General features: G+C 48.1%; 1 protein-coding gene across 1 annotated transcript; it reads right to left on the bottom strand.

The window, feature by feature from the left end:
• Window positions 1-25,414, bottom strand: rybpb (RING1 and YY1 binding protein b). Its single transcript, XM_062545763.1, has 5 exons — window positions 25,279-25,414; window positions 24,516-24,641; window positions 5,343-5,663; window positions 5,042-5,137; window positions 1-4,282 (listed from the first exon to the last, which is right to left on the bottom strand). Exons 1-5 carry the CDS (start codon window positions 25,302-25,304, stop codon window positions 4,033-4,035), a joined length of 819 nt encoding a protein of 272 aa, XP_062401747.1. The 5' UTR covers window positions 25,305-25,414; the 3' UTR covers window positions 1-4,032.

Here is a 25,414-nt window from a genome sequence, read left to right on the forward strand (position 1 = left end):
TTGCATAAATTTAACATTTTTTATTTGTGAAAAACTACAAGCAAAATTCATAAATAGACATTTCTATTTGAAGCGGAGAAAAAAAATGATAAAAGGTAGCATCTAAGAGCGAAGTCGTGCACATGCCAAGAAACATGTATTATCTCAACATTGGATTAGCTAAGACAAAGGAGCGCTGATCATTTAATATTCCCCAAATACATTTACACAATTAAGAAATGAATGGGACCATTTCACAAAATTACCAAGAACACTCTGCGAGAAGAACAAAAAAAAGTGAAACAACGAAACAGAAAAACTCGTAAAATGACTTGTAACTCGTAAAATGAAAAAGTACTGATTAATATGCTATCGGACCCTACAGAACATTTCATTTAACATAAACATTAAAAGTACTGTACGACAAGACCTCGTATTAGGAGAAAATTAAAAGAACCTGTATAGTACACTTACATCGGAGATTTCCACGAGATTAATGTTATACCATTAAGTAAACAAGCATTCTATATTTGGGTCTGACAAAATAAAAGAAAACGAAGCTAAAAAATTGTAACCATCTTTACACAGTAAAATAAGGTTACTGGTCGCACACAAGAACAGAACTGCTTGCGCGTTACAAGAGAAAAACAAAAACAACAAAAAAGAAAAACAACAATTGCTCAGCTCCGTTGCCATTCTCTGAATGCTGGCTTTTCAGCACCATTTCTTTCAGTTACACATACAAGCAGTTTACACATCCAGCAAAATTGTCCATTTTTCAAATAAATTAAGACACAATTATTATTATCTTTTTTTTCCATTTTCATTTTTCTTTATAATTTTACCAAAAAAAAAAAAAAAAGCCAGGTGTTAGCAGGGTAAGGCAGGTGAAAAGATGGCTATATATAGAAGTCATAGAAAATGTAAATGGAATATACATCATCATAAAGTCAAGGGAGGAGAGAGATGTGAAAATCTCTCACCAAACGCAGTCTCTTTGATCAGTGTTCATCCCCAAAGCCCCTTCTGATTTGTCAGAAAACTATTCTCTGTTGTCTCAAGTGAGAGTTCCATCTTAATCCAGCACATATTGCATATTCTCTTGGTAGTGGTGGTATTTGGGAGGGGGGCGGGGGGGATACGTTTCCTTGACTACATTTCTCAAGACGGCCCTCTCTATTATCAGACACATTACTCTGTCAATGAGTTCAGCTCGAGCTACATCATGTCAAGAAACATATAGGGATGGAGTTTAGGGATTCTTGCAGAAAAAACATCACTTTTTGAAACCTAAATTAAAATAATAACAATAATAAAGAAAAATACATGTCTCACTTTCCCTCTTCTTGATCTTTCATTGCGCCACCCTGACAACCTAAAGCCACTGACAAGATCACTGAACAGAAGCAAAAGATGTGGATCTCACAAGGTGTTTAGTTAGCTCAGGGTGACAGCCTTCTCTAGGTTACAAATTGGTATTCATCATGTCTTCTGTCACCACCGCCTGCCTCCATTGCCTGATCGCTTTTTGCATTACGTGACCAAACTAATGAGCGAGCAAGCAAGCCAGTCAGCTCTAGCCCTATGTTGGAAACAACTCATCGACCTGGGCCCTTGGTGTCTTCCTATGAAGTCGGAGGTTTGCACATCTCAATCTAAGGGGCCTCTAGCAAAGTTTACTTGCTTAAGGTACAAAAACAAGACACTAGGACCGGGTGGAGGGAGAGAAAAAGGGATAGAGAGACCAAGGGAGGGAGCGAGGGAGGGAGGGAAGGAGAGTCAAAGGGGCTCAGCATCTGCCCAGTGCAGCACTACCATCTCACTGGACCTCTAGCACCACTGAACGTCCTCAGACACAAAGCAAGGGACAACTGGGGGAACAGAGCAAAGTGAACGCACCAGGCAGGAGGCCATGACACAGCTGCTCACTGTACGGCAATGATGACCTTTCGTTAAGCTGATCCTTTTTGTTGTATTTTTAAGTGTTTGTTTTTAAACTAGGTTTTAACACATAATCCTCAATATAAACTGGACAAGAATTACACGTTTTTAAATGGATTATATTAATGTCTTTATTTAAATTGTATTTAATATGATAATTACACTTTTTTTTCTCTTTTTCAAATTGTTATTTGCCTAACGAGTCATATCATTATCAAATTCCTTTGGTCCTTCAATAAATAAAACTCAGTTATCATATACACATTTATACTTTGTACAGGTTTAATACAAGTTGAAAGGGAGTTTGCTCAGTTTGTCTCTTACGCTGGATTCGTTTGGTTAGCCTGACCATGCCAGTTCACAATAGCAGTCAGCTGTTGAAATACAAAACCCTTCATGAAATATGAACTGTATAAACATCTTTCAGTTCAAGATACTGCGATGTAAGCAAGAAAATACACAATTAAGGTTTATTTACATGGAACTACTTGTTGTAGAGATAAGTTGCCTTCAGTGACATCTTCAATGTCTTATAGTCAATTTAAAACAAAATTAAATTCTTCATTTCCCACTTAAACTGCAACTAGTCTCGAGTGCAAAACAAAAAAATCCCCCTTGCACTAAACTTGACAACACTGAGAATTAATGGACTCACCAGAATCTCCAAATTTGAGGGAATGGAGATGTGTTTGCCTCTTGTGTGCGGCTTATAAAACTGGGAACTATGTGTAACATTTTCGGTCACTTTCCACTGGTTGCAGTTACAGACAGGTGACCCGATGTGCAAGACAAATGTCAACTTTAGTGTTTTTTCTTGTGAGACTCTGCCATGACGCTACAGACAACTAAAAAAATAAATGCCATGGAAGGTTGTGGCGAACACACTCCATGAACTTCCAATCAGCAAGCTCAAGCTGATATACATCCACGGATCCGGCGTATACTTCCACATCGGGTTATTTCCCACAACAACGCAGACAACCTCGGACCGAAAACATACATTACGGGAATAAAGTGGAGAAAGGAAAAGATGAAACTGGCAAGGGCGAAGAGTGGAAAATGACATCTCAGGTTTTTTCGTTTCTTTTTTTTTTTTTGTCTCTTTCCGATAAATCCCCATTATCGCGTGTGAGTGGCAGTCCCGGGGCTGAAACTGTTTCACAGTGTTATCTAGCACCAGTGTCAATGGGGAACAGGGGGACTTTTTTCCAGAGACACAACGGGGGGGCACAGCTAAGCAAAGCTCAAAGCAAATGAGGTGAAAGGAGCACCGGAAAAGTGGCGACAGATAATAAATAGGGTTATAACTGGGAGCAGTCATAGTTGTTAAAACGTCGGTGGTTATTGTGCACAGCAGATACAATTTTGTACAAAAAAGGAACAAACAAACAAACAAATAAAAATGTAAGAGTCTGATTCAGCCAAACATCCACTTACAATATAAAAAACAATACATACAAGTTCTCTCGAAAGATACCTCCAGGCTCGTCGGCAGTCCCCTTGAGCTCTCTCTGTCCTTTCTGTGACCATGGAGAGGAGAGTGTGTGAGGAAGTGTGTGTGTGTGTGTGTGTGTGTGTGTGAGTGTGAGTGTGAGTGTGAGTGTGTGTGTGTGTGTGTGTGTGTGTGTGTGTGTGTGTGTCTGTGTGTGTGTGTCTGTGTGATGGGGAGTAGGCTCTCACAACTCAAGCCTCCATGGCTGAACTCCTTGAACACTGGGAATTAAAAGGCCCATCGCCACAGATCCTGCTTGTAGCCTCACTCTGGGAACTCCGACGACCAACTCTCAGTTTGCAGGAGACCAAGGGAGGAGAGGAGGTGGGGGTGGGGGTGGGGGGTATAAAGTGAATTAGAACATTATGGGGGTTAGGGGAGTGCCGAGGACAGGTAAAGGGGTAGGGGAGTTTCTCCGTCTTGGGTAGACTTTGGGAGAGCAAGTGGGGGCTGGGAGAATAATCCTCAGTCTCTTCGTAGCGGTCCAGGATGTTGGATGTCGATCACATGGGATACTGGAGGGGGGTAGAGTTGGGTGGAGGGAGGGAGGGAGGTCTGTGCAGGGGGGGTAGTACTGGGCAAGGTGACCAACTTCCAGGGGCCGAGGAAAGGGAGGGGGCTCAGAACGACTCGTCGTGCCCCACCGAGAGCTCTCCTTTGGGGGTGGAGGCGCGCGACGAACCCTTGTCCATGCTCTCTGAGCCGGAGCTCTGGTGCTGCTGCTCGGAGCCCGCGCTGGAGGTGACGGTGGAGGAGGAGGTGGAGCACGAGCGTGTCTTCTCCTTAAAGTCTGTGATGATCACCGTCACGTTGCCCACCGTGATGGCTAGCTGCTGTGCCGTGCTGCGATCGATGTTCTTCAGTTTGGGCCTGCAGAGGTGCACACGTAATCCACACACACACACACACACACACACACACACACAGACAGACAGAGACACAGACGGAAAAAGAGTTTTTTAAAAAGAAAACAGCTACCTGTACTCTTTTGCTGACAATGACACAGTGAGCTTTTGTTTGTGCAGACTCAATGATGGGAGGGCAGCCAGCCCGTGCGTGGGAGTGAGACCGCGCTGCTCATTTTCAGTACGGGCCACGCTCCACTCATTCAGCCAGACACAGAAAGGGAGGGGGAAAGAGAGACAAAGAGAGAGGGAGAGAGAGAGGGAGAAGGGGTGGGAGAAAGAGAGAGAGAGACACACAGACAGACAGAGAGGGAGAGAGAGAAAGAAAGCAGGGGGTGGGTGAAGTGCATTTATGAATCAGCGTGCCTCTCCATTCATTTTTCAAAGCAGCCTTGTGCACGTCTTGTTCATTACAGAGAAGGACTGACGGCTCCACTCCTGTGTAATACAGTGCTATTGTGAGCGACAAGCCTACGGCTCATCTTTTCAATGAATGTGTTCAGGGCCGTTAGAGAGCGATTTCTCTTTCTGCCGACACTAAACTGTCCTTACTTCTGAGGCTCTGACATTGCATTCAGAAATGGGTCCGCCAGCAAGTTAATAAAAATGTTCACAATTATAATGGTATCATTTAACGGCTTTCGGTATTCAAATGGCCTTTCTTTTAGTTTAAGAAAAGGTGCTGTCTGCTTTGTGGAGTGGATGAAGTGGATGGAGAGCCCACCTTGAAATGTGGGCGCTGTTGGTCTTGGTCATCGACTTTCCAGACTGTATGCTGCTCCGATCGCATGGTGGACTCTGGTGACTGTCTGACTTGGGTCTGGGGGAGAGGGAAAGAGAGAGCTAGATGATCACCCAACACATTTACGTCAGAGAGACATTTCAGAAAGACAAAGGAAAAAGTTTGCTTAAAACAGCTGTGTTTCTATGGCTGTGGTGCAGCAGGGGATATAAAGAAAGTGATGGGGGTTGGGGACTAAAAACATGCACAACTCCAGAATAAAAACCCTGGCTGGCTCGCCAACCTGTTTTTTTTGCTGTTGGGCTTCTTGGCGACGGCTGGGGTGATCTCCTTCTCGCGGTCCTTCTTCTCCTTGTGCAGGGGCTCCTTGTCACTCTTCTCACTCTTGTCCTTGTCCAATGGCTCGACGTCAGGCTGCCGGCCCTCGGAACGGTCACGCTCACGCTCGCCCTCGCCCTCATGCTCTCCCTCGCGCTCGCCATCCGCCCGGCACACTCTCTCTGGCCGCTCAGGCCTCTCGCGCTTCTCCTTCTTGGCCGGCGGGGGTGTGGCGTACTGCTGGGCCACCTGCTGCGCCACCAGCTGTGGGTTTATCCGCGGTTTCCTGAGAGAGAGAGAGAAAGAGAGAGAATAAGGAGAGAGGAGAAAAAAAGACAGGGGGAGAGAAAAGGTGAGCAGGTGCAATCAGTGCCACAATCAGTACTGGTCACTGCTGATTCTCCCGGTGAGGATAGCCAGGCTCTTGAATGGGACAGGGAGTGAGAAAAGATAAAAAACCCTGGCAGGCTTCCGGTCCTCACGACTGCTTCACACAATCCATCAACTGCCCAGAGCAACTAACTGCTTTCTTGCACTTTCATTCTCAACTGCCATTTCCCATAGCAATCTGCAGCGGTATTGTCAACCTAACTAAGACATTGTTGCTTACCCTTTCTCCCTTTCTGTAGGCTATGAGAAGTTAAAAGCGAAGTACGTATTCAAATCGTCTCAACTGCTAACTCATTGCTGGGCTCTACAGCATACAGTAGTTCTCCCCCGGCTGCTGTTCATGCGCTGGGAGTTTTGGAGCTTTGAGACAGCATTGGAATTACGATGATCCCTTTTGGATTATCTCTCCTCTTTATCCCTCTATGCTTTGCCTTTGTGTGTTGACCCCCGCCTCCCCCCAGCTTCTCCCTCACCTAGATTTTCCCGCCTTGGAAAAACAAACAAACATAAGCCACCATTTAGCCAACAGACTGGCTGACCTGACACCATCCAACCAAGTTAGGCTACTGCAATTACATTCACAATGGTGCTGGTCAAAACCAAATTACTCACTGACCACAAAGCAATCCCAACAGCCAATACAAGCGTCAGCCGTGCTGATAGGCGACAAGCGTCCTGGCCAGCACGTAATTCCACAGCCCCTCCACCACGTCATGGACTCTCTTTGCTCTCAACATGCCCAGTCTCCCCACATCAGGGGGGACAACCCTGGCAAAGACTTTGTCCTTAACCGACCTCCATTATTAATCAGTAAGCCTTTCTTAAGTGACAAGATGCCTGACTCAGAAGACGTAGCCTTTGTTTAGTTGTTCGTTTGAGCATTTGTTTGTTTTAATGTTTGGATCATTACATCATTTTATGAGCATTTTACGAGTTTGCTTTGAACATATGCTGACTGTATAAAGTATGCTAATTGCTGTTGCTCTACTCAATCCTCTCTGCAAGGTCAGAAGCTAAGCACAAACAGTATGTAACCAACAAAAAAATGCAATAGTGTAAATTCCTATGTTTGAGAATAGCAGCAGCAGGAGTGTGAGAGCACCATTTAATCTGAAGTGAGTTGTAGGCTTCCTCCTCTTCACCCTTTTCATCTCTTCAGAAGAGTACACTTAGTGCGTGGCAAAAGTACCCAATTACATCTCAGTGGTTCTTCATTGTCAAGCAGGATGTCAAGAGATAGGCTAGCGTTGATTAGTGACTAAGCCTAACAGTTGACGGGTTAACAACATGCATGAAAAAGTCTATAGAGTTCACAAAAATACCCAAGAGAAAAGACCTGTACATGACAGTTGTTCAGTTAAGCAACAGACTGAGCTTTCTAATTCTAATTGGACTCAAACTGTGACAGATGAAACTGCATTCTGAACTACTTTATCACTCTCAGAATGCAGGTAAAACCAACAACACGTTTTGAAAGTAAAGCAAACTCAATGCAAGCACTGACTGGACAGTCAGCTTGACATCCAACACGTCACTCTTACTGTGTGTTCAGACCAAGAGCGACTTGAGCTTCCAAAATCGCCCTGGACGCCCTGTAAAGGACGCCGTGGGAAGCTGGGAAGCTTTGGTCGCTCCTGGCCGCTCTGACGTGGTAGCATTCTATGTTCGTTGAAAGTCGTTTGGTCGCTGAACCGCGTCATAGCTCATTACCATAAAGTTAAACCACTTTCAACTTTCTCTAGTCGCTCAAGACGCCCAAAACGCAACGCCGACAGATTGGTCGCTGCTGGCAGCTGAGAGAAGCCGGCTTCCATTGAAAATGAATGACTTCCGGAATCTTTGGAAGCTCAAGTCGCCCGCGGTGTGAACACACAGTTATCCAATACTTTTTTCAAAATGCCACTGTCCCTCCCTGTGTTGTGACAATCAATTGAATAGTGATAACTCGAGCAGTTCTCCAAAGGGACAACCACATCACTAGCCAAAGATAACCATTTGGCAACAAGAGAATGAAAGAGCAAACAAGAAACAAGAGGTGGTGAGCACATGAGTGTGGATGCATTTCCGAGAGAGAGAGAGAGAGAGAGAGAGAGAGAGAGAGAGAGAGAGAGAGAGAGAGAGAGAGAGAGAGAGTGAAACAGGAAGATGGGAAGAGGACTGAGTGACCGAGAGCAGAGCGGGGCCAGGGGACAATACTATATGTTGGCAGGACCCTGGCTCAGAGCAAGTAACAGGGCAGAGCCTGTGTGCTGGATAATCTCATTACTTGACTCCTTTAATAAATGAATATGGGGGGGGGAGAGAGGTGGGGGTGGGGTGGGGTCAGTGGGTGAAATGCGGGTAGCATGTTATTCACCTCCACTAATCTGATTACAGAGAGGTTGGCCCCATTCGTCAGAAATGGGATCACGAACATGGCACAATCTCTCTCCTTTTCTCTCTCCCTCTCCCTTTCTCCCTCCCTCTCCCTCTTTCTTTCAACCACGTGACTGTCAAAGCTTATATTCATAACACTGAGGAAGGACACAGACTGCAGACCAACACAATTTTGTATAACGCTCAAACCAGCAACATCCATCAATTGGTTGCTTAAAGCGCCTGTTACCGTTGGAGCTTGAGCAGGAGGTGGTCTATAAGATGCTGAAGCCCTTGTTTCCGCTTAGAGTTATGCCTAACAACGCCCCTCAGCCTTTCCAAAAACCACATGAACTATGGCCTTGCGGGGCTTATTGCTTAAATATATCATTTACACCCTCGCAAATGACTGACAGTCTAATTTCCTGAAAACAACCCCAAGTGCCCCTCACTTGTCATCTTAAGAGTCGGAGCCTAGATCAGGTATTAACTCACATTCGCGCCTAGCTGACAGCACTGCAGAGGCCTGCTCTTTACAAACCCTGGCAAAGCACTTAGGAGGAGCGGAGGTCCCAGCTGACACGTTCACGAGGAGAAGCCATGATGCAGCCCAGTTCTGAGACGAGCACAGTGAGTGAGGGCTGGGGGAGGGCAACCTGCCCAGAAAATACGATCTTTTCAACGCACAATCATGATCTAATTGTGTATTCTAAACCACTGTAATATGTCGGTGAGTGATCACCATTTACATTTTGAGACCTTGTGAAAATACACACCGTAGGCCAATTTTGGACGCTTTCTTTCAGGGTTTCTTTCAGTTGAATAGATTTGTGGTACTACGCCCAGAGGTGCCGAATGTTGCGCAAACAATGCTGCATTGCTTTGAGAAACATCTGAGGTGAATCGACGAAGCACACTTCAAGTCAGGTCCTCTTTCGCCACCAGAACCGCACCACACCTGCCATGCATGGTGCTAGGCCTCTACATGAATGAGACCCATTAAAGACACGCAACGTATATAATTTGGCCAGCACAGCCATCTAGCAGGCAATGATTTAGTAGGTTAGTCAATAAAGTTAGGGCCTCAGGCCATGAACATTTATGTGAAATTTTACAAAATGAAAATGAAACGGACATAAAATGTCACAACATCCACAGCTCGCACGAAAATTAGATCCTGCACGTCCAGACCGATCTCGGTATAAAATCAGAGTGCTGAGGCGCCCGAGTGAAGGCAAGGCATGTACACTGTGTGTTTGTTGCCTGACCTCCGTGGCCTTGCCGTCATTAGCGAGGACAACTGCAGTCATTCACGCGGAGCGTCAGCGCCCTTCATTCAAACTACACCACCGCCAGAACAAATGCTGCTGTGTCGAGGTCTGTGTTCAACAACCCGCCCCATGTATAAATCATGGGCTGCAAATATGGAAATCAAGTTCATGCTTTGCACAGAGAGCAGGCAATGCATGCACGCACACACACACACACACACACACAGCAGCTAAGGAACATGACTGGTGGAGTGGGTTGTGCTTTGGGCTCAGAGTTGAGTTGAATAAACAGCAACAAGACTAGGCCAGGGACCTGGGGGCCCAGAGAAAGAATGAGACAGAGACAGAGGAACAGAGAGAGAGAGAGAGAGAAGAGAGTGAGAATGAGTGTCAGAGCCAGAGACCTGAGGTGCACAGAAAAAGTGTGAGTGAGTGAGGAGAGAGGGAGAGGGGGAGGGGGAGAGGGAAAGAGCGAGAGAGAGTAAGAGAAAGAAATTGAGAAACTGCATCCCAAGCCAGCTCACTTTCCTGCAGCATAATGGCCAACATCTGGCAGCAGCTGGAGATGGAGGGAGGATTCCGTGGAGAAGAAAGAGGGAGGAGAGGGGCCCAGCTCATAAGAGAGATGAGAGAAGAGAGGGAGGAGGAGAGGAGAAAGGCCCAGCTCATAAGAGAGATGATAGGGAAGAGGGAGGAGAGGAGAAGAGAAGTGGAGAGGAGGAGAGGGGCTGAACTCATAAGAGAGATGATCGGGAAGAGAGGGGGGAGAGGGGGAGGACAGGAGAGGGGGAGGGGGAGGGGGGAGGAGAGGAGAGCGTGGGATCTCAGAGAGGAGACACAGAGGAACAGGTAGCAGAGAAGAGGACTGAAGGGTAGCCTGGCACGCCCTCCCAGTGACGCAACGCCTTCAGGCTTTTGCTGCTGGTCTGGTCAACTGCTCATTGAGAAGGATTTCTGAGTTCCCGAAATCCGCGGAACTGCCCCCTTTGGTCGAGAACCAATCAACTTTGAGCAGCTCCAACGGCTCTGGGTAGAGGCGTGTTCAAGGCAGAGGAAAGAGTGTTGTTATTGGTTTAAACTCGGCAAACCGCTTTCTGACATCTACCAGTAGCAAATCGAGGCACTGAAAGGAGGCGGGTCAACCAGCGCTTGCAAGAAACCGTTTTAGCACAGGCTGTTGGTCAGACTAAAGTCTCGCAGAGCCTTTGAAAGTCGATGGTAATCAGGCTAACTGAAGGGAGGAAACCGGAACGAAACAAAAGCAGGGGGCAATGAAAAGGGAGAGGAGACCTAAAGGAGAGAGAATGATGGGTGGAGAGAGCAGGGGTAGTGGGGAAGGTAGAAACGAGCTGCTCTTAAGCAAGTGGCATGCTCCTATGAGGACATAGGATGAACAAGCACGTTGATGATGCAATTCTCGTGGGACACAGCCATGGGAGCATGTCATGGCCTTTAGGGAGGGGGTGTTGAAAAGGGAAAGGGAGAGAAATGTAGTTTGGATTCGGGTTGCATGATCTGGGGAAAATATCTAATTGCAATTTTTCTGACAAACACAGCAATTGTGATTTGATTTGTGAATTCAGTTGAATATTCCATATTTGGCTTTTGGACAACTTGTTGGTGAGCATGCCTGGCCTATAAGAGGCGAGCTCCACAGTCTGCCATACAATGTCATTCATGAAAAAAAATATTTGAAAATCATAAATTTAAACTAATTATGCAGTCCTAGGTTGGATTCAAGTGGTTTGGCCAAAACATTAAAATCCTTAAAATCCCTCCCCACTCAACAACTCAAACACAGATGTTCACGTTCAAAACACACACCAATCCAAATGGCATTCTACTCACTGCTCCTTGCGCTGAGGTGCTAACTACACCCTAAGCAGCTGTTGAAGTCTGAATGGCTTGTTAGGTCCCCCCCACCTTCTCTCTCTCACCGCGTCGCACCGCCGCGCGTCTAGACCTGATCTGGGTGGAGAGGAAGTGGAAAGGGATTCCCTGCCGTCTGAGGAACCGAGCCGCCGCAGTCACACGAGGGGTCCTCTTCACTCTAATGCAGATCCCCCTTCTGCTCTCCTCCCATGAGTGGCCCCCCCACACATCCCGACCCCCCCACACACCCAAGTGTGTGTTTACACATCACAAGTGAGCCAGAACAGCACAGGGAACACACACACACACACACACACACACACACACACACACAGGCACGCTCTAGGGATGAGCCAGGGCTTATTTGGTCTTGTTTGTTTGTCTGGCAGGCAGGCGTTATTGGAGACACACAGGATAGCAGGGGAATCAGAGATGTAATGAGCATGACCATTACAAAAAAAGAAAAGGAAAAATAACATTACAAAAAACAAAACAAAACACAACAAAAAAAACAGAACACCTCCCCTGTGACCACAACTGTTTACTCATAACAAGGATGCTGCTTCTAAATGACCTGCATTATGAACACAGGGGTGGGGGGGTGGGTGTTTCCTTCTTGGAAAAAAAAAACAGACGGTCTGAAAGCAGGTGGAAGAGGTGGGAGCGGCAGAGAGTCTGTGATGAGCCCGGTGGTCGAGCCCGGGCCGAGCCGTCTCTCCCGCTCCCGCTGACTGATGGCCTTACAGCTGCGTGCCGTCCCTCTGGAGGGCTGGCAATCAAAGGGCAATCAATCGCCTCATAATGGCCAATCATGTCACACGGGAACGGGCCAGCGCGGAGAGGGTGGGTGGGTGGGGCGGCGCGGCGCGGGCAACAGAAGACGTCGTCGGGAATGCTGATGGGCTGCGACCGACCGTGCCGCCGAATCGCCGGCGGTGTGGGAGGTGGGGGGGGGGGTCACACAGCAGCGGCTCTCTGCTCTGGGATATCCAGGTCAAGGATGACGGAGCCCGGTGGCAACCATACCAGTCAAAGGGAGAAGCGGAAATGACTGGGCTTGCACTTGACCTGCTGAATATTTTCTCAACATCAGGGCATTGTGAGCGTTAGGCCCTTTCTGCTAAAACGTAAACTGCTTAAGAATGGGAGCCAACTCTTAGAGCCGACGCTGAGCCATTTAAAAGCGGGGCTTTCAGTGGAAGTGTGTAATCTCAAGTTCGCTGTAGTCGTCGTCACCGACATCATGATCTCGTTTTCCGAGTCAGCGATTCAAAAGGAGCACGTCATAGATAAGAGCTCAACTGCAGACAGGATTCTCTCTCCCTCTCTCTCTCGCTCTCACACATACAGACACACACACACACACACATACCAAGACTAGCACGTAATAATCTACCCTCGAGGAGTTGCATTTAAATGTGTGAATTCACATCGCTGGCATGTAAACAGTTATGCTATGTCCTCCAGTCGCCAAAAATAGTCTCTCTCCATCCTAGTGCTATTTCCACCTGCTCTAACCGCGCGCCATTCGCTTGGAACCAGAGTGGGGGATTTGCCAGTGGTGCAGAGCGCTAAGCCACTTGTAAGCAGGTACTCAGTTAAGGCTACTTCCAGCAGGATCCCAAATCCTCTGCACCCTGGGGTTAAGCTGGACCCATGCCAGGAAGAGTGGACAGAGGAGTGATTGATTTGATACCACCCTCCCACCAAACACACACACACACACACACACACACAGACACACACTTGAGATTTGTGCGAGCTGCTGCTGCGGATAAGCGAGGCAAGAATGGGCACGGGCACAGCGTTTAACGTTGCCTTGCGGTGCCAGCTGCAACTCCCCAGGCAGGCAGGAGCGTTCCCTGGCACGTTAACACCAGAGTGCTGCTGCCGCCGCTACTGCTGAGCTACACCCAGTGCACAATGCTGCATTATCCTCAGCCTGAGGCAGCCTGGTGCACTGACCCCGGTACTGGCCAAGCGGGTCCAAATCCCCTGGCTGCACCTGGACGACTGGGTCAATGGCTGGGTGTGAAGTTGGGGCGGGAGGGTGGCTTCGTGGAAGGGATGCGATGAGATGAGGTGTGTGTGTGTGTGTGTGTGGGTTCCAAGGGCTCAGGAGGTTGAGTCATGTGTAATCAGTGTCATGACCCTGCTCCGCCCACGTCTACACCCCCCCAACCCCCCCCCCACCCCCCCCCCCCCCCCCCCCCCCCTCTGGGCAAGGCTCCCTGCATGGCCTGGTCATTCGGCCCTATTAAGCCGTGACTGACAGCCTCCCTCCCCGTGGCGTCTGACAGCTGCAAGAGAGAGAGAGAGAGAGAGAGAGAGAGAGAGAGCGCAAACAAATGACAGACAGTGTGTGTGTGTGTGTGTGTGTCTGTCTGATAGAGAGAGAGAAAAGGCAGTGTGTACGTGTGTGTGTGAGAGAGAGACTGTGTGTGTGCGTGTGTGTGTGTGTGTGTGTGCGTGTGTGTGATGGCAGGAAGCAGGGAAATGACTGTCATCAGCGGTGAGTGATAACACCCCGAGCCAGGGGCAGCGCGGGGAGCAGGGGAGCGGGAGAGCGGGAGCCGCGGCGGGCGGAAGACGAAGCGCCGCAGGGGAAAGCGTGTAAATCAGCTTCAGGGGGAAGAGGGGCCTGTTTAATCCAAATAAAGGGACTAAGGAGCAAATAAATCCCCACCGAGACAAAGCTATTCTTTATTCCAACCTCCCCACCCCCTCCCTAAACGTGAAGTTTGTGCAATGAGAGAGCACTTGAGTCGAGAGAGAGAGGCGCAGGGAGGGAGAGACTGGCAATGAGAGACAATGACAGGAATAGAGTGTGAATGTCTGCGTGTGTGAAAGAGAGAGAGACGGAGAGAGAGAGGGAGGGAGGGAGAGAGAGACATGGAGAGAGAGAAACAGAGAGAGAGAGAGAGAGAGAGACACAGAGCGAGAGATAGACACACACAGACCCAAACACCAGAGGGAGAGGGAGAGTGTGTGTGTGCGTGTGTGTGTGTATGTATACACACAACCTAGAGAGCCAGAATAAGGGGACCGCGATGAACACCACTCTTTTGTCTGAAGGGCCTCTAGAGGGGCGGTGACTGTGCTGCTGGTTGGGGGGAGGAGAGGGATGTATGTGGTTGGCTAGCTGTGTGTGTGTGTGTGTCCCTCTGGCAATGCTTAACTTAGCCCCTGGCCATCACACACACACACACACACCAGCCGCAGGGACTCCCACCTGTCACACATCGACTCCCACTCTGACAAGCTGTGAAAACTCAATCATCGCCCTGCTCAGAAACACAACATGAGCCTCTAAGGTGGCCACTGAATACGTCTGTGCCTTTCACACAACTGCCTCAAAGGCCATGAAAAAACTCCAAAAACAAAAGCAGGTCACCGTTATTTTAAAACGGTTCTTCCTGGGCACACCATTGACATTACTTCGACAGATGTCACCCAGGAGAACACAAGGAGGGTTTTGTTTTGGCCTCTAACACTGTAACAGAGAGTTGGAAACTCAATACTTTTATGACATTCGAAAATTGTTTCGGCATCTGTAACCAACCTTCGGACTCATTTCAATGAAACTAGTTTGGGCCACTGAGGCTACAATGCAGAGCTGGAAACTCAATGACATTTAAACATCAAAAATGTTTCTGACATTTGAAACCCACATTCAGCAGGATGTAGCCGGAAGTCAAGTGATTAATCTCACCTTCATAAGCAAATGAGTATGCCAGCTTGTAACTTTAAACTCTCCTGGGATATGCTCACTTGACAACAGCAGAGATGGAACTAACGACTGGCCTTTGGCCACAGCAACCATCCATTTAGAACTAACAGCAGTTTGTCCTGCAAATTGGGAAATGAGTTGATATGTGGCGGAAAGAAGCAGCTCTACAAACAAGACCGTTTTAATGATTAAAACGTGTAAATTATAACAAGAAATGAACACAACGCAAGTGGCAAGAGTGGAATAAGCGGGATAATGGACCTCCGCTGCGCGTCAGGGCTGTTTTGCCACCTTGAACGTGTATTTCTTTCTGTGAACCGGACACCGTGTCGTCCATTATCCACCACAGGATGTGATGCCTTGGAGCAGAGGCTCCTCTATGGAGACACAGGCATGCCGCAGGAGGGATTTAAACAATGGCTGCATTCGACCAGAGCGGTTGTTGTCAATAACACTCAGAGCAGCGTAGGTGCAAAGGTCAATTGCTTTAAAGGCTAGCAATGCAATCAAATGGCCTAACTGAAGCATCTGACGGCTGACAGTGCTTCAGTTGGGGAATCTGACAGTGAAAGACCGATGAATGGAAGCAGTGCAATCTCAAATCAATCGAGATAAATTCCACAAACAACTCCACAAACATTTGGTAGCTTGCAAACACTTGAAAGTATGCTTATGCTAACTAATAACACTATCCATCTACCCAGTTTCACACCCCATAGTTGCATCATTTATTGGTAGCACATGATCACACACACGCTTACTCGGACCTAAACGCGATCAGAAACATGCATGCAATTATTGGACCGATGAAGTGAATGAAAGACAAAAAGTGTGCCAATACCCAACAACACACACCTGCGTGCAAAAAAGTATAAAGAGACAATCTGCAGTGAATTCATCTTTCTTATGGTGACGTGAGAAGATTTTCAGATAAGTCCTTTATCAAAAAAGGTCAACAGGATAAGTAAACCCATGAACCCATTTCTCTCCAACTCAACCATGTGGCATTACAAACCCTTTTTTTCTGCAAAGTCAAGCAATTCATGGTCCATTTAGCTTTTATGGCGCACCAATGATGTGCAAATGGGCTACCGCTAGACACTCCCATCCTCATAATCCGGGCTATGGAGTGCTCCTATTCCGTGCGAATCGGTCATTACCATGGGATCATCTAGAGCAACGCCTCCTTAAAAGACACACACTTGGTGAAAACATACTCTCTCTAATATCAGATCCTCTCTGATGTCATATCCTGGAGGTGGCTTTCAATCGCCATCCTCTATTCTCAGTGGATACAGTGAGAACTATGGCTCTTCTACACAGAGAGCAGTAAGAGCACATATACAACTATCTTATTGCAGCAAAACTGCATAATTAGCAATGTGATGCCTGTTGCATCAGACTACAGCATCTGTGTACAGTGTGTGTGTGTGTGTGTGTGTGTGTGAAGGAGAAGTCTACCCATAAAGTCCCAGGAAGAAAATTCCCAAGCTGCAAAGCTGTTCTCACACATAAACACATCCATCTCCGATGCACTTCACACACTAAACACCTCCCCAGCAGCCCCTCCCCGTGATATGCAGGATTGCTCGTCTGCTCAGCATACTAATACACCGGATATCACCAGGCATCGCTGCACACTCATGCAAAGTGCTGCCCTGACACACACACACACACACAGCGTTACAGGAGGCAAACACATGCATGCACACACACACACACAACATTAGAGGAGGCAAACACATGTATGCAAACACATATGCATGCGTGCGCGCACACACACACACATTAATAAAACTGTCAGTTCTACATGATTCCGAAAGTGTTGTCTTGTCAGACAGTTGTTTCTCTGGCTCCTGAGCGATGACAAGCCCTCTCCAGCAGTGTGGAGCGGGGCGGATGCTCACTGACAGCAGTGTGGAGCGGGGCGAATGCTCACTGACAGCAGTGTGGAGCGGGGCGGATGCTCACTGACACAGTAGTGTGGAGCGAGGCGGATGCTCACTGACACACAGCAGCTCTGCCTTTCCTTCTCCGCTCCTCTCCGCCTCCCTCCGCTGGCTGGCCGACCTTCATGAGACACCTCGTCCTCTTCCGTCAAGGAGAAGGACGAGCTCTCGGTCTGTTAAGCGCGCAGGAGCATCTTCAATCAGCGGCTGCCTGCCACATATCTCTCGCCCTCCCTCTCTCTCTCTCTCTCTCTCTCTTTCTCTCTCTCTCTCTCTGTGGCCGGCTGTCCTGGATAACCCAACGGTCTCTACGCCTCCCATGTAAACACACTCTGTTTCAAATTAGTCTGACCAGACTTGCGCCAGCACAACACACAGCTTAGGGAGAGGCAACATTTTCACGGCAGGCTTAGTGTCTAGACCTGCCTGCACTGCAATAAGGAGACCCAAAGCAGCGCGGCAGAAGACACACACACGAACACACACACACACACACACACACACCCCATGGTCTGGTCTCTCCCAAGAGGCACACGCAAAAGGCATCAACAAATAAACAAATAAACAAACACATAAACAGCAGCCAACTATTACAGCCCACTTGTCTCCTCCTCGCCGCCAGAACGCAAGCCGGCACGTCAGGCAAGCTGGGTCAGACGATAAACAGACAGACAAAAACCTTCAGCCAACACGCATCAAGCAGCGCTAGATGTGTTTGTATGCATGTGTGAGAGCCGTCCAAGCCCAACAGTCACAAATAAATTAACATAATGAGTATTTTCCCAGTTCAGTAGGCAAAGCAATGCAGTCTGCAGCAAACATATTTTGTGTGTGTGTGTTGCAGAAAAGCTGCTCATCTGGCTATCTTGGCCAATGTCATTAGCACAAGCTGACAAACGCGAACACTGAGGCTTGACAAACAGTGCAAATAACTACGCCACGATGTTCACCAGACCATCAACATTTCTGCAAAGCATCAAGACACCCTCAGTTAGTCCTACCAGGACAAATAGCAGGTGACTCACTATTAATCCACGCCTGGCTGAGACATGGCACGCACTCGCACGCTGTTCTGCTCGTCACGACTTCATCCCTCGTCTTGGCATTCTGCACACCTTACCCGAGCGAGGTCTGCATTCCGGAGTCGTCAACTTAAATTAAGCCGCGGCGGCGTGCAGATCGACAGGTCTGCCGTGACTTTCAGAACTCGAGAGACAGGTGTGAATGAGAATGGGAAATGGAGAGTGGAGGGATGCTGTTGAGCAGCACTGGAGTAAGAGCAGTGGCACTCGTCATCCTGAGTCTGACTGTCTCTCTCTCAGGGCTTACTAGTGCCTCACTCATCGCCCTCTCTTCCTTCACATTGCTGCTTCCACTCTTCCTGGGTGAGTGATGGAGAGGCTGTGCGCTGGGTTAGTGCCTATCTGAGTGTGTAGGTGTGAGAGAGAGAGAGAGAGAGAGAGAGAGAGAGAGAGAGGGAGAGAGAGAGAGAGAGAGAGAATGCATGTATGAGTGTATGCGTGTGTGTTAAAGAGGGAGAGAAAGAGAGAAGTATATGTGAGTGTGTGAGTGTGTGTATGTGAGAGAGAAAGAAAGAAAGGAGAAGTGTGTGTGCGCGCGTGTGTGTTTGTGTGTGTGTGTCGTGTGTTCTCTCTGTTGGGTAATGATGTGTTCAGTTCAGGCGCCCTGTGCGGGAGCTACTCGCTCCAGTGAGCACGTCCCAGCGCCGCCGTCCGTCAAACCCTGAACTCGCTTTCCCTCCTCCTCCGTCACCACCCCCCCCCCCCCCCCCCCAAACACACACACACACACACACTCCTCCTACTCCCACACTTCTCTTGAAGTAGCACAGCCATCCCCCTCTCCTCCTCCTCCTCCCCAATACAGACACACACTCCTCTACTCCACTGTCTGACCATCTCACAGTCCCTCGTTTTATCGTTTTCCCTCTCCCCCTCTGGGTGATGTCATCTATCCCCACCCCACACACACACACACACACACACACACACACACACACACACACACACACACACACACACACACACACACACGCACGCACGCACACTCTCCCTTTCGCTCTCAGCGCCGTGAGAAAGTAAACGAGAGTGTGTGAGCAGGAGACGCCGCGCTGGACTGGCTTAAGGACTGGATTAGGGGACCGTGAGGCCCAGCAGCAGCAGCGGCTACCTCCTCGCTCGTTATCAACACGCTGAATTAGCCACTGTATCCACAATATACCATTTTTTCCATCCCCTCCTTCTTATAGCCCTCCACAAATCCTGTGGTAAGTCATTAAGGGTCTGTAATCAGCCAATTAACACACAGGCCCAGGATTAGTAGTGAGCACGCTTAAGGTTTAGTGTAGATGCTGCTGATAATGTCAGATAAGCTGATGTATTTTCTGTGTGTGTGTGGGTGGGTGGGTGTGTGTGTGTGTGTGGGCAGGAAGGGTGGAGTGGGGGGTGGGGGCTGGAGTAGGGAGAGTGGGAAGGGGGGGGGGGGGGTAATGGAATGAATGCCAGCATGTCACTCTTGTCATTCCATTATCCTTCACAATTTGAGTTAATGTGACAGAAAATCCCAGGATTACAATTACTCCACTCCATCATTTCAGATGACTGGCGTGAGCGCATGTCAAGTTCTCGTTCGTCGATACACACACACACACACACGCACACACACACACTTTAATCCAGCCTTCATTTTCAGAGCACTACCTCTACAATGTGTTGGCAAGCAAATCACAGTGTAATCTCCCACAACACTGGCACACCCTGTTCGATGAACCAGCCAGTGATGATGTCGAAGTGAGCTCTATCCCAATCAAATGCCTTTAACCCCGCCTACGCTCCTCTCTCTGCTTTGACAGCCATTTGGGTGGGCCAAATAGAGACCCATCTTTCCCCTTTAGAAGGCGTCAGGAAACCGCAGATCGACGCTGCCCAGCGTTTAAACAGGCTGGACGAGGTGGGCGAGCTGAGTCAAGAGTCAAGTCCGAACAAAGCAGGATTCCATAGAACCGTTGGCACTCCGACTGAGCAACGAGCCACAGTTATGGCTCATTCACTTACTGCACCGCAACACAGTGGCCCATTCATTCCGAAGTGCAGGCTGCACTCGTAATAGCTTCTTCGCTGGTGTGCTTAATTATCAGCATCAGGTGGAGAGAATGGATTTTTTTGCACTGTGCATCATCGTGTTGTACATTACATTAGCTTTTTTTGAACATGAAGATATCAGCAGGGAGGAATTTGCTGGAGAGAAAAAGTAACTGGAGAGAGACAGGGAGAAGGGGGAGAGGAGAGAGCAAGAAGGAAGCAATGGTGAAGAAAGGGGACATTCTGCCAGGGCAATGCATTCTGCAAATTCTTTATGTTTTGTGCCGCCCGCCACACACACACTGACACACACACACACACACACACACACACACACACACACATGTGCCTTTATCCCTTTTCCCTGAGCCCCAGACAGTACTTTAACCTGAGAGGAGCAGTGGGGGTTGGTTGTGTGTGTGTGTGTGTATGTGTGTGTGTGTGTGTGTGTGTGTGTGTGTGTGTGTGTGTGTGTGACCTCCAGAGGATGTAATACACACCGCCCCGCCGGAGATCAAGGCGACAAGCAACAATGGCCGACTACACTCCCGTCTAGCGTCTAGCATCTCGCTCCTCCCTCCCCCCTCCCCCCACCCACTCGGATCCCTGCTCGATCAATCACCTTGGCGCGGGGGCCTTTATGGCTTCCGCTCCGTAACCTGCGAGTGACCACGGGGTGGGCCGCGAAACACGCCCGCCGGGGAAACGCGATATGCCACAGAGGTGTCGCGTTCTGCAGCCGCACTCAGGAGAGCCCGCGTGGCCTGATCGGACGATAATGAGGACTGGTCCTGAGAGGGTAGTTCTGTAAGTAAGTGTGTGTTGCATGCACAATGTATGTGTGCGCACACGTGTGTGTGTGTGTGTGTGTTGCATGCGTGATGTATGCGTGTTTCATATCCACCTGACACTGGCTGGTCTCAAGAGTGTCACAAACTGAGTTTAAACAAACATCCAAAAAATATTCCTAGAACTTTTCCAGTATCCTCTCAAAAAGGCCTAAAGATCATGGAGATATAGGCTATAAAAACACTAGGAAGTCAAAAATTATATTTGTGGATGTTATGGTTCTGTGCTTTTCTTAAATGAGGCGTAGTATTATGCTCAAGGCAGCAAATACCTGGTTGTACCTGCGACATTTAATAACCCATCCAATCAACATTCCCTGCTTGCATTCATGCCAAAGTTTCCTGCACGTTTACAGGTCATACAGCAAGGCTCTGACACAGTCAACTTTCCTGGCATTCCACTCCTGGCTCACACACTGCCCACACTTACCGGAAAACCCTACGCGTGTGAGCGGAGCAGGAGAGAGCTGTGGCTGCGTGCATTTCCATTTGGCCTCACACATTTGCACAACTACGAGATTGTGGAATCAGCCCATTTGAATGCACTGATAAGGATTTCTTCGTGAACGCAGGGAAATTCAGAGCCCGTTTCTTGACTACTTTATCTGTGGCTTGAAAAACCTCTATCATTTCACACCATCCAGCAAGCGCTTCACTAAACATATCAAGAACATTAGCAATTAAGAGTTGTGCCTGTCGTAAATAAAAGATCAACCCCAAATATCAACGGGTCGTTCCGTTCAGCTCCAGTGCCTCGGGGGAAACCTGTTTAGCCTGAGGGGCAGACGAACGCCTACACCTGAGGCATGATAACATGCACCGCTGTGAGACGCTCGCCGCTCTCAGTCTCTGGTATTAGGCGAACGGCACCCAAGAGCGAGAGACGCTTTTGGTTTTAAGGGCTCTTTCGGAACTGTTTTCACTTCCTCTTCCTGAAGCGTGGCCATACACACACACACACGCGGCGCAACATGCTTGCGTGTCGCACTGCCGGCAGAACTAGTCTGAGCTCACCATGTGAGGGATGGGAATTGATTACTCACTGAGGTCTCCCCCCCCCAAGGCGGTGAGCTTTCGTTATCGGATTCAACGCACAGGCTCGCACAGGAAATCAGAAAATGATGCGTCACTTCGTGTCAAAACAATTCACACACCTACAGAGGAGTAAGCTACTAAGAGGCTACTTTAAAGGACTCGTCTGGTGACGGCTCCAGCCAGGGAGTGCCATTGCGGATGCCAAGCTTGCCAGGCCGAATTATTTGAAGCTCAACATTCAACCACAGATAAAGTAATTAACAAATGGAAAAAAAGTGCTACCGAGAGCATAAAAGCTCATTCAATAGAGCTGGAGAGAAGCCCCAAGACAAGACAGACACACGCTGATGAATACTTACAGAGCAGTGCTAATTTAACAAGGAGTGCCAAGCACCCACCACATACACGCACGCACGCACACCCTCACTCGCGCCACTGGCGTACATCAAACAGAAACGAGTGCGCTAATTAGCGCTCGTTACAACAACAGCTGTGATTCTTACATCAGCAGACAATAGCGTCAATCAAAGGTTGACCATTGAGACTACACCGAGGACAGCGAAGCGAACCACTCCAGCGACGAGACATCATGCGATTCCACTTATAAGACCCGACTCAAAGTTGGGACACTGCCAAAGCCTGGTGGTTATGGGCTCCCGATGTGCTCAACCTCATTTCCTGTCACTGCACGGTTTCAAAAAAATAAAAAAATAAAAAATATCCCTCAATCTTCCTGCTACAGCCTGCCCCTCTCTCGTTTAAAACCGTTATTACGACATTACTGGTATTAGTAAACTTCTCAGTAACAGACAGTAACAGCGTCTGTAGTTCCCCTTCTCCACGTTACAGAAAAAAAGGATGTGCGAAGAGACAGGGCACACTGAAACCTGACTGCTCCGCTGGGTTCCGGGGATTCCTGCGTTAGGGTCACACCATGACTCATATCTGTGGTAGCAGGCAGGCAGGCGGGCAGGCAGGCAGACAGACACGACAGACAGCCACATCAGTGTAGGCTGGCTGCTGAGAAGCGCTGGCATGTTTACTTCACACCATCACTCCGCACAGCCGTGAGCACAAAACAGGAATGAGAGAGTGAAAGGGGATGGGGGGGTGGGGTGGGGGTGTGTGGTGGGGGCAGGCGGTTAAACATGAAATCGAAAGTAGGCAGGCTCATGAATTGGAGGAGGCTCGCTCACCACAATGATGTCACGGATTAATGTACTAACAAACAGAAGCTTCTTGGGTAAGACTTGCCCAGAGATAAGCCTTAGAGTGGTGAGCAATGCAGTGTTCTTGTTATTACCTCTAAAATTCTTATCAGGCACTTCTAACACCAACATAATGAACTTTCAGTGCGCAGTTAGAGACAACACTGTCAATGCATCGTCTTAAGCTCAACCAGCATTAAAAAATGAAAGACATGGGCTTTTTTGCCATAAAAAACATCAGCATAAAGGTGCTTGCTACATCACATTTCCAAAATCCTAGTCGAATTGCGTATTCACTCCACTAGGAAAAAGTCCTATTTAAAAACCATGCTGAAATACAATGCCAAATCTCAGTCATTATTCAAAGCTGTAAGCAGAACAACTGTCAAAAATATTAGGCAACACGATGGATGGGACCGATTTCGGAGCGTGACCTCACATGCTCTTGGTATCCTCTGCTCTGCTGACTTGGGAGGATGGGGGTTGGGCCTGTACCTCCAAGTGCAATGGAATGCAGACATTCTGAATGTTCACAGATATCTACAAACTTGTATACGTCAACACAGTGATGTCATGCTACAACCATGACAAGAATTCTACAAAATATATTAACATCAATAACATCAGCTAAAGCTCCCACTTGCCGCCACTTGTCATGCATAGATGCTGCCAAAATGTACAGTCGCTGCCTGTTCACATTCATTAAACCTATTTTTAAAAGGGGTGGTACTTCTTTATAGAAAGCCAAAAAAAATCAAGTATTTAAAAACAACTCAATATGACTTGACAGACAATGACATCAGACACTGTTTCTGATCAAGACGAGTGAGAACCCTGCCACCCAGTACAAATGTCTGTCACTACGACAATGCTCTAACGCCAGCAGCCACTATAATGTTTCTAGCACATTCCACCTTTTCCAGAGAATAACCACGCCAGTTGGTGCATACAATGCAACAGCACAACACAAAGAACCCAGAACAGACATACTCGCAAGCGCAGCTCGTCCTTCCTACATTTCCCTGGCTCTCTTTCTTCGTCTCTCCGCTCAGTGGCAGCGGCAACCGTAGTCCATCTGAGTTAGGTTACCTCGCAAGCATTTAAACCCGACGGCAACGAAATCGCTCTGTTCCACTCAGTGTGCACGACTGCTGAACTTGGTAACCATATTCAGAGTTGTTAAATGGGTCCTTCTAATGCCATGGCTAAATCAACAAGTAAAATCTCTCAATCCGCTCAGCGTTTCATTGGTAGCTGGTCGGATTCGTTTTCAATAGCGTGTGCGGAGAGGTTTGCTGCAGGAGAAAGACAAGCGATATGGGGGTAGAAAAGGAAGCTCACACAAACCCTTCGCAGACTCAAAATCTATAGAGCCATACCTTGTAGATGTGCCCTTCCTCACGTCGCAGATGCTGCATTTGAATGCTTCAGCGCTGTTTCTGAAGGTGCAGACGCTACAGTCCCAAAAGCCGTCGTCCGCCGTTGGTTTGGCTTGTCTTTTTGGCCTTAAGAAATTGACCAAAAAATAAAAAAAATTAAGGTCAACTTGACGTTCGTCATGTAACATTTGATAACCCACACAATGTCCCCTTTCCAACGTGTGTTGTATGGCACTTGCGTTAAAAAGACAGAGCATATTAATTATGTGTTAAATAGGACTAAAAGTAACCTCGCCATAGGATGTTGCCTAAACGAGCTTTGGCTAGCTTGCTAGCCAGGTTTTCACAGTAACCCTCGGCTTAGCCAGCGACCCATAGACACATCGTCCGATTGTAGAGACCTTTACTGGCTAGCCAACAAGCTACACGTATTAGCTGGAAGCTAACCTAACTGGATTTGAATGTCAAAAAATGTTCATTCGACACTTAACTTCGAATGAACTAAATCAATTAAATTTTAAAAATCCAACGAGACCAGGCGTGCCCGCTGTAATTCTCCCTTTGTCTGAAAGTGACTAGCTGGTAGAGTCAGAGTAGGGAGAGCGAAGCCGCCATAGCTGCACTATTCTAGCACTGGCACACAAACTGAAAAGGGAGAAACACTCCTTGAGAAAGCATCCGAATATCAACCCCGAACGGCATCGAAATGTACAAAAACACATCTGAATCGACAAATATCAACACCACAATCGCGTTCTATTACCTGGACGGGCTTTTCTTGTCGCCCATGCTGAGAATATGTTTCCGAAAAGAGAGAAAAGGTTTCAGCAATTAACAATAATTGTTGTAGGTTGAGTGTAGAAGATCCAGATAGACGCGCTGCTAACGCTGGCAGGCAA

The sequence above is a fragment of the Sardina pilchardus genome, chromosome 9, assembly GCF_963854185.1.
Source record: "Sardina pilchardus chromosome 9, fSarPil1.1, whole genome shotgun sequence".
Lineage (NCBI taxonomy): Eukaryota > Metazoa > Chordata > Actinopteri > Clupeiformes > Clupeidae > Sardina > Sardina pilchardus.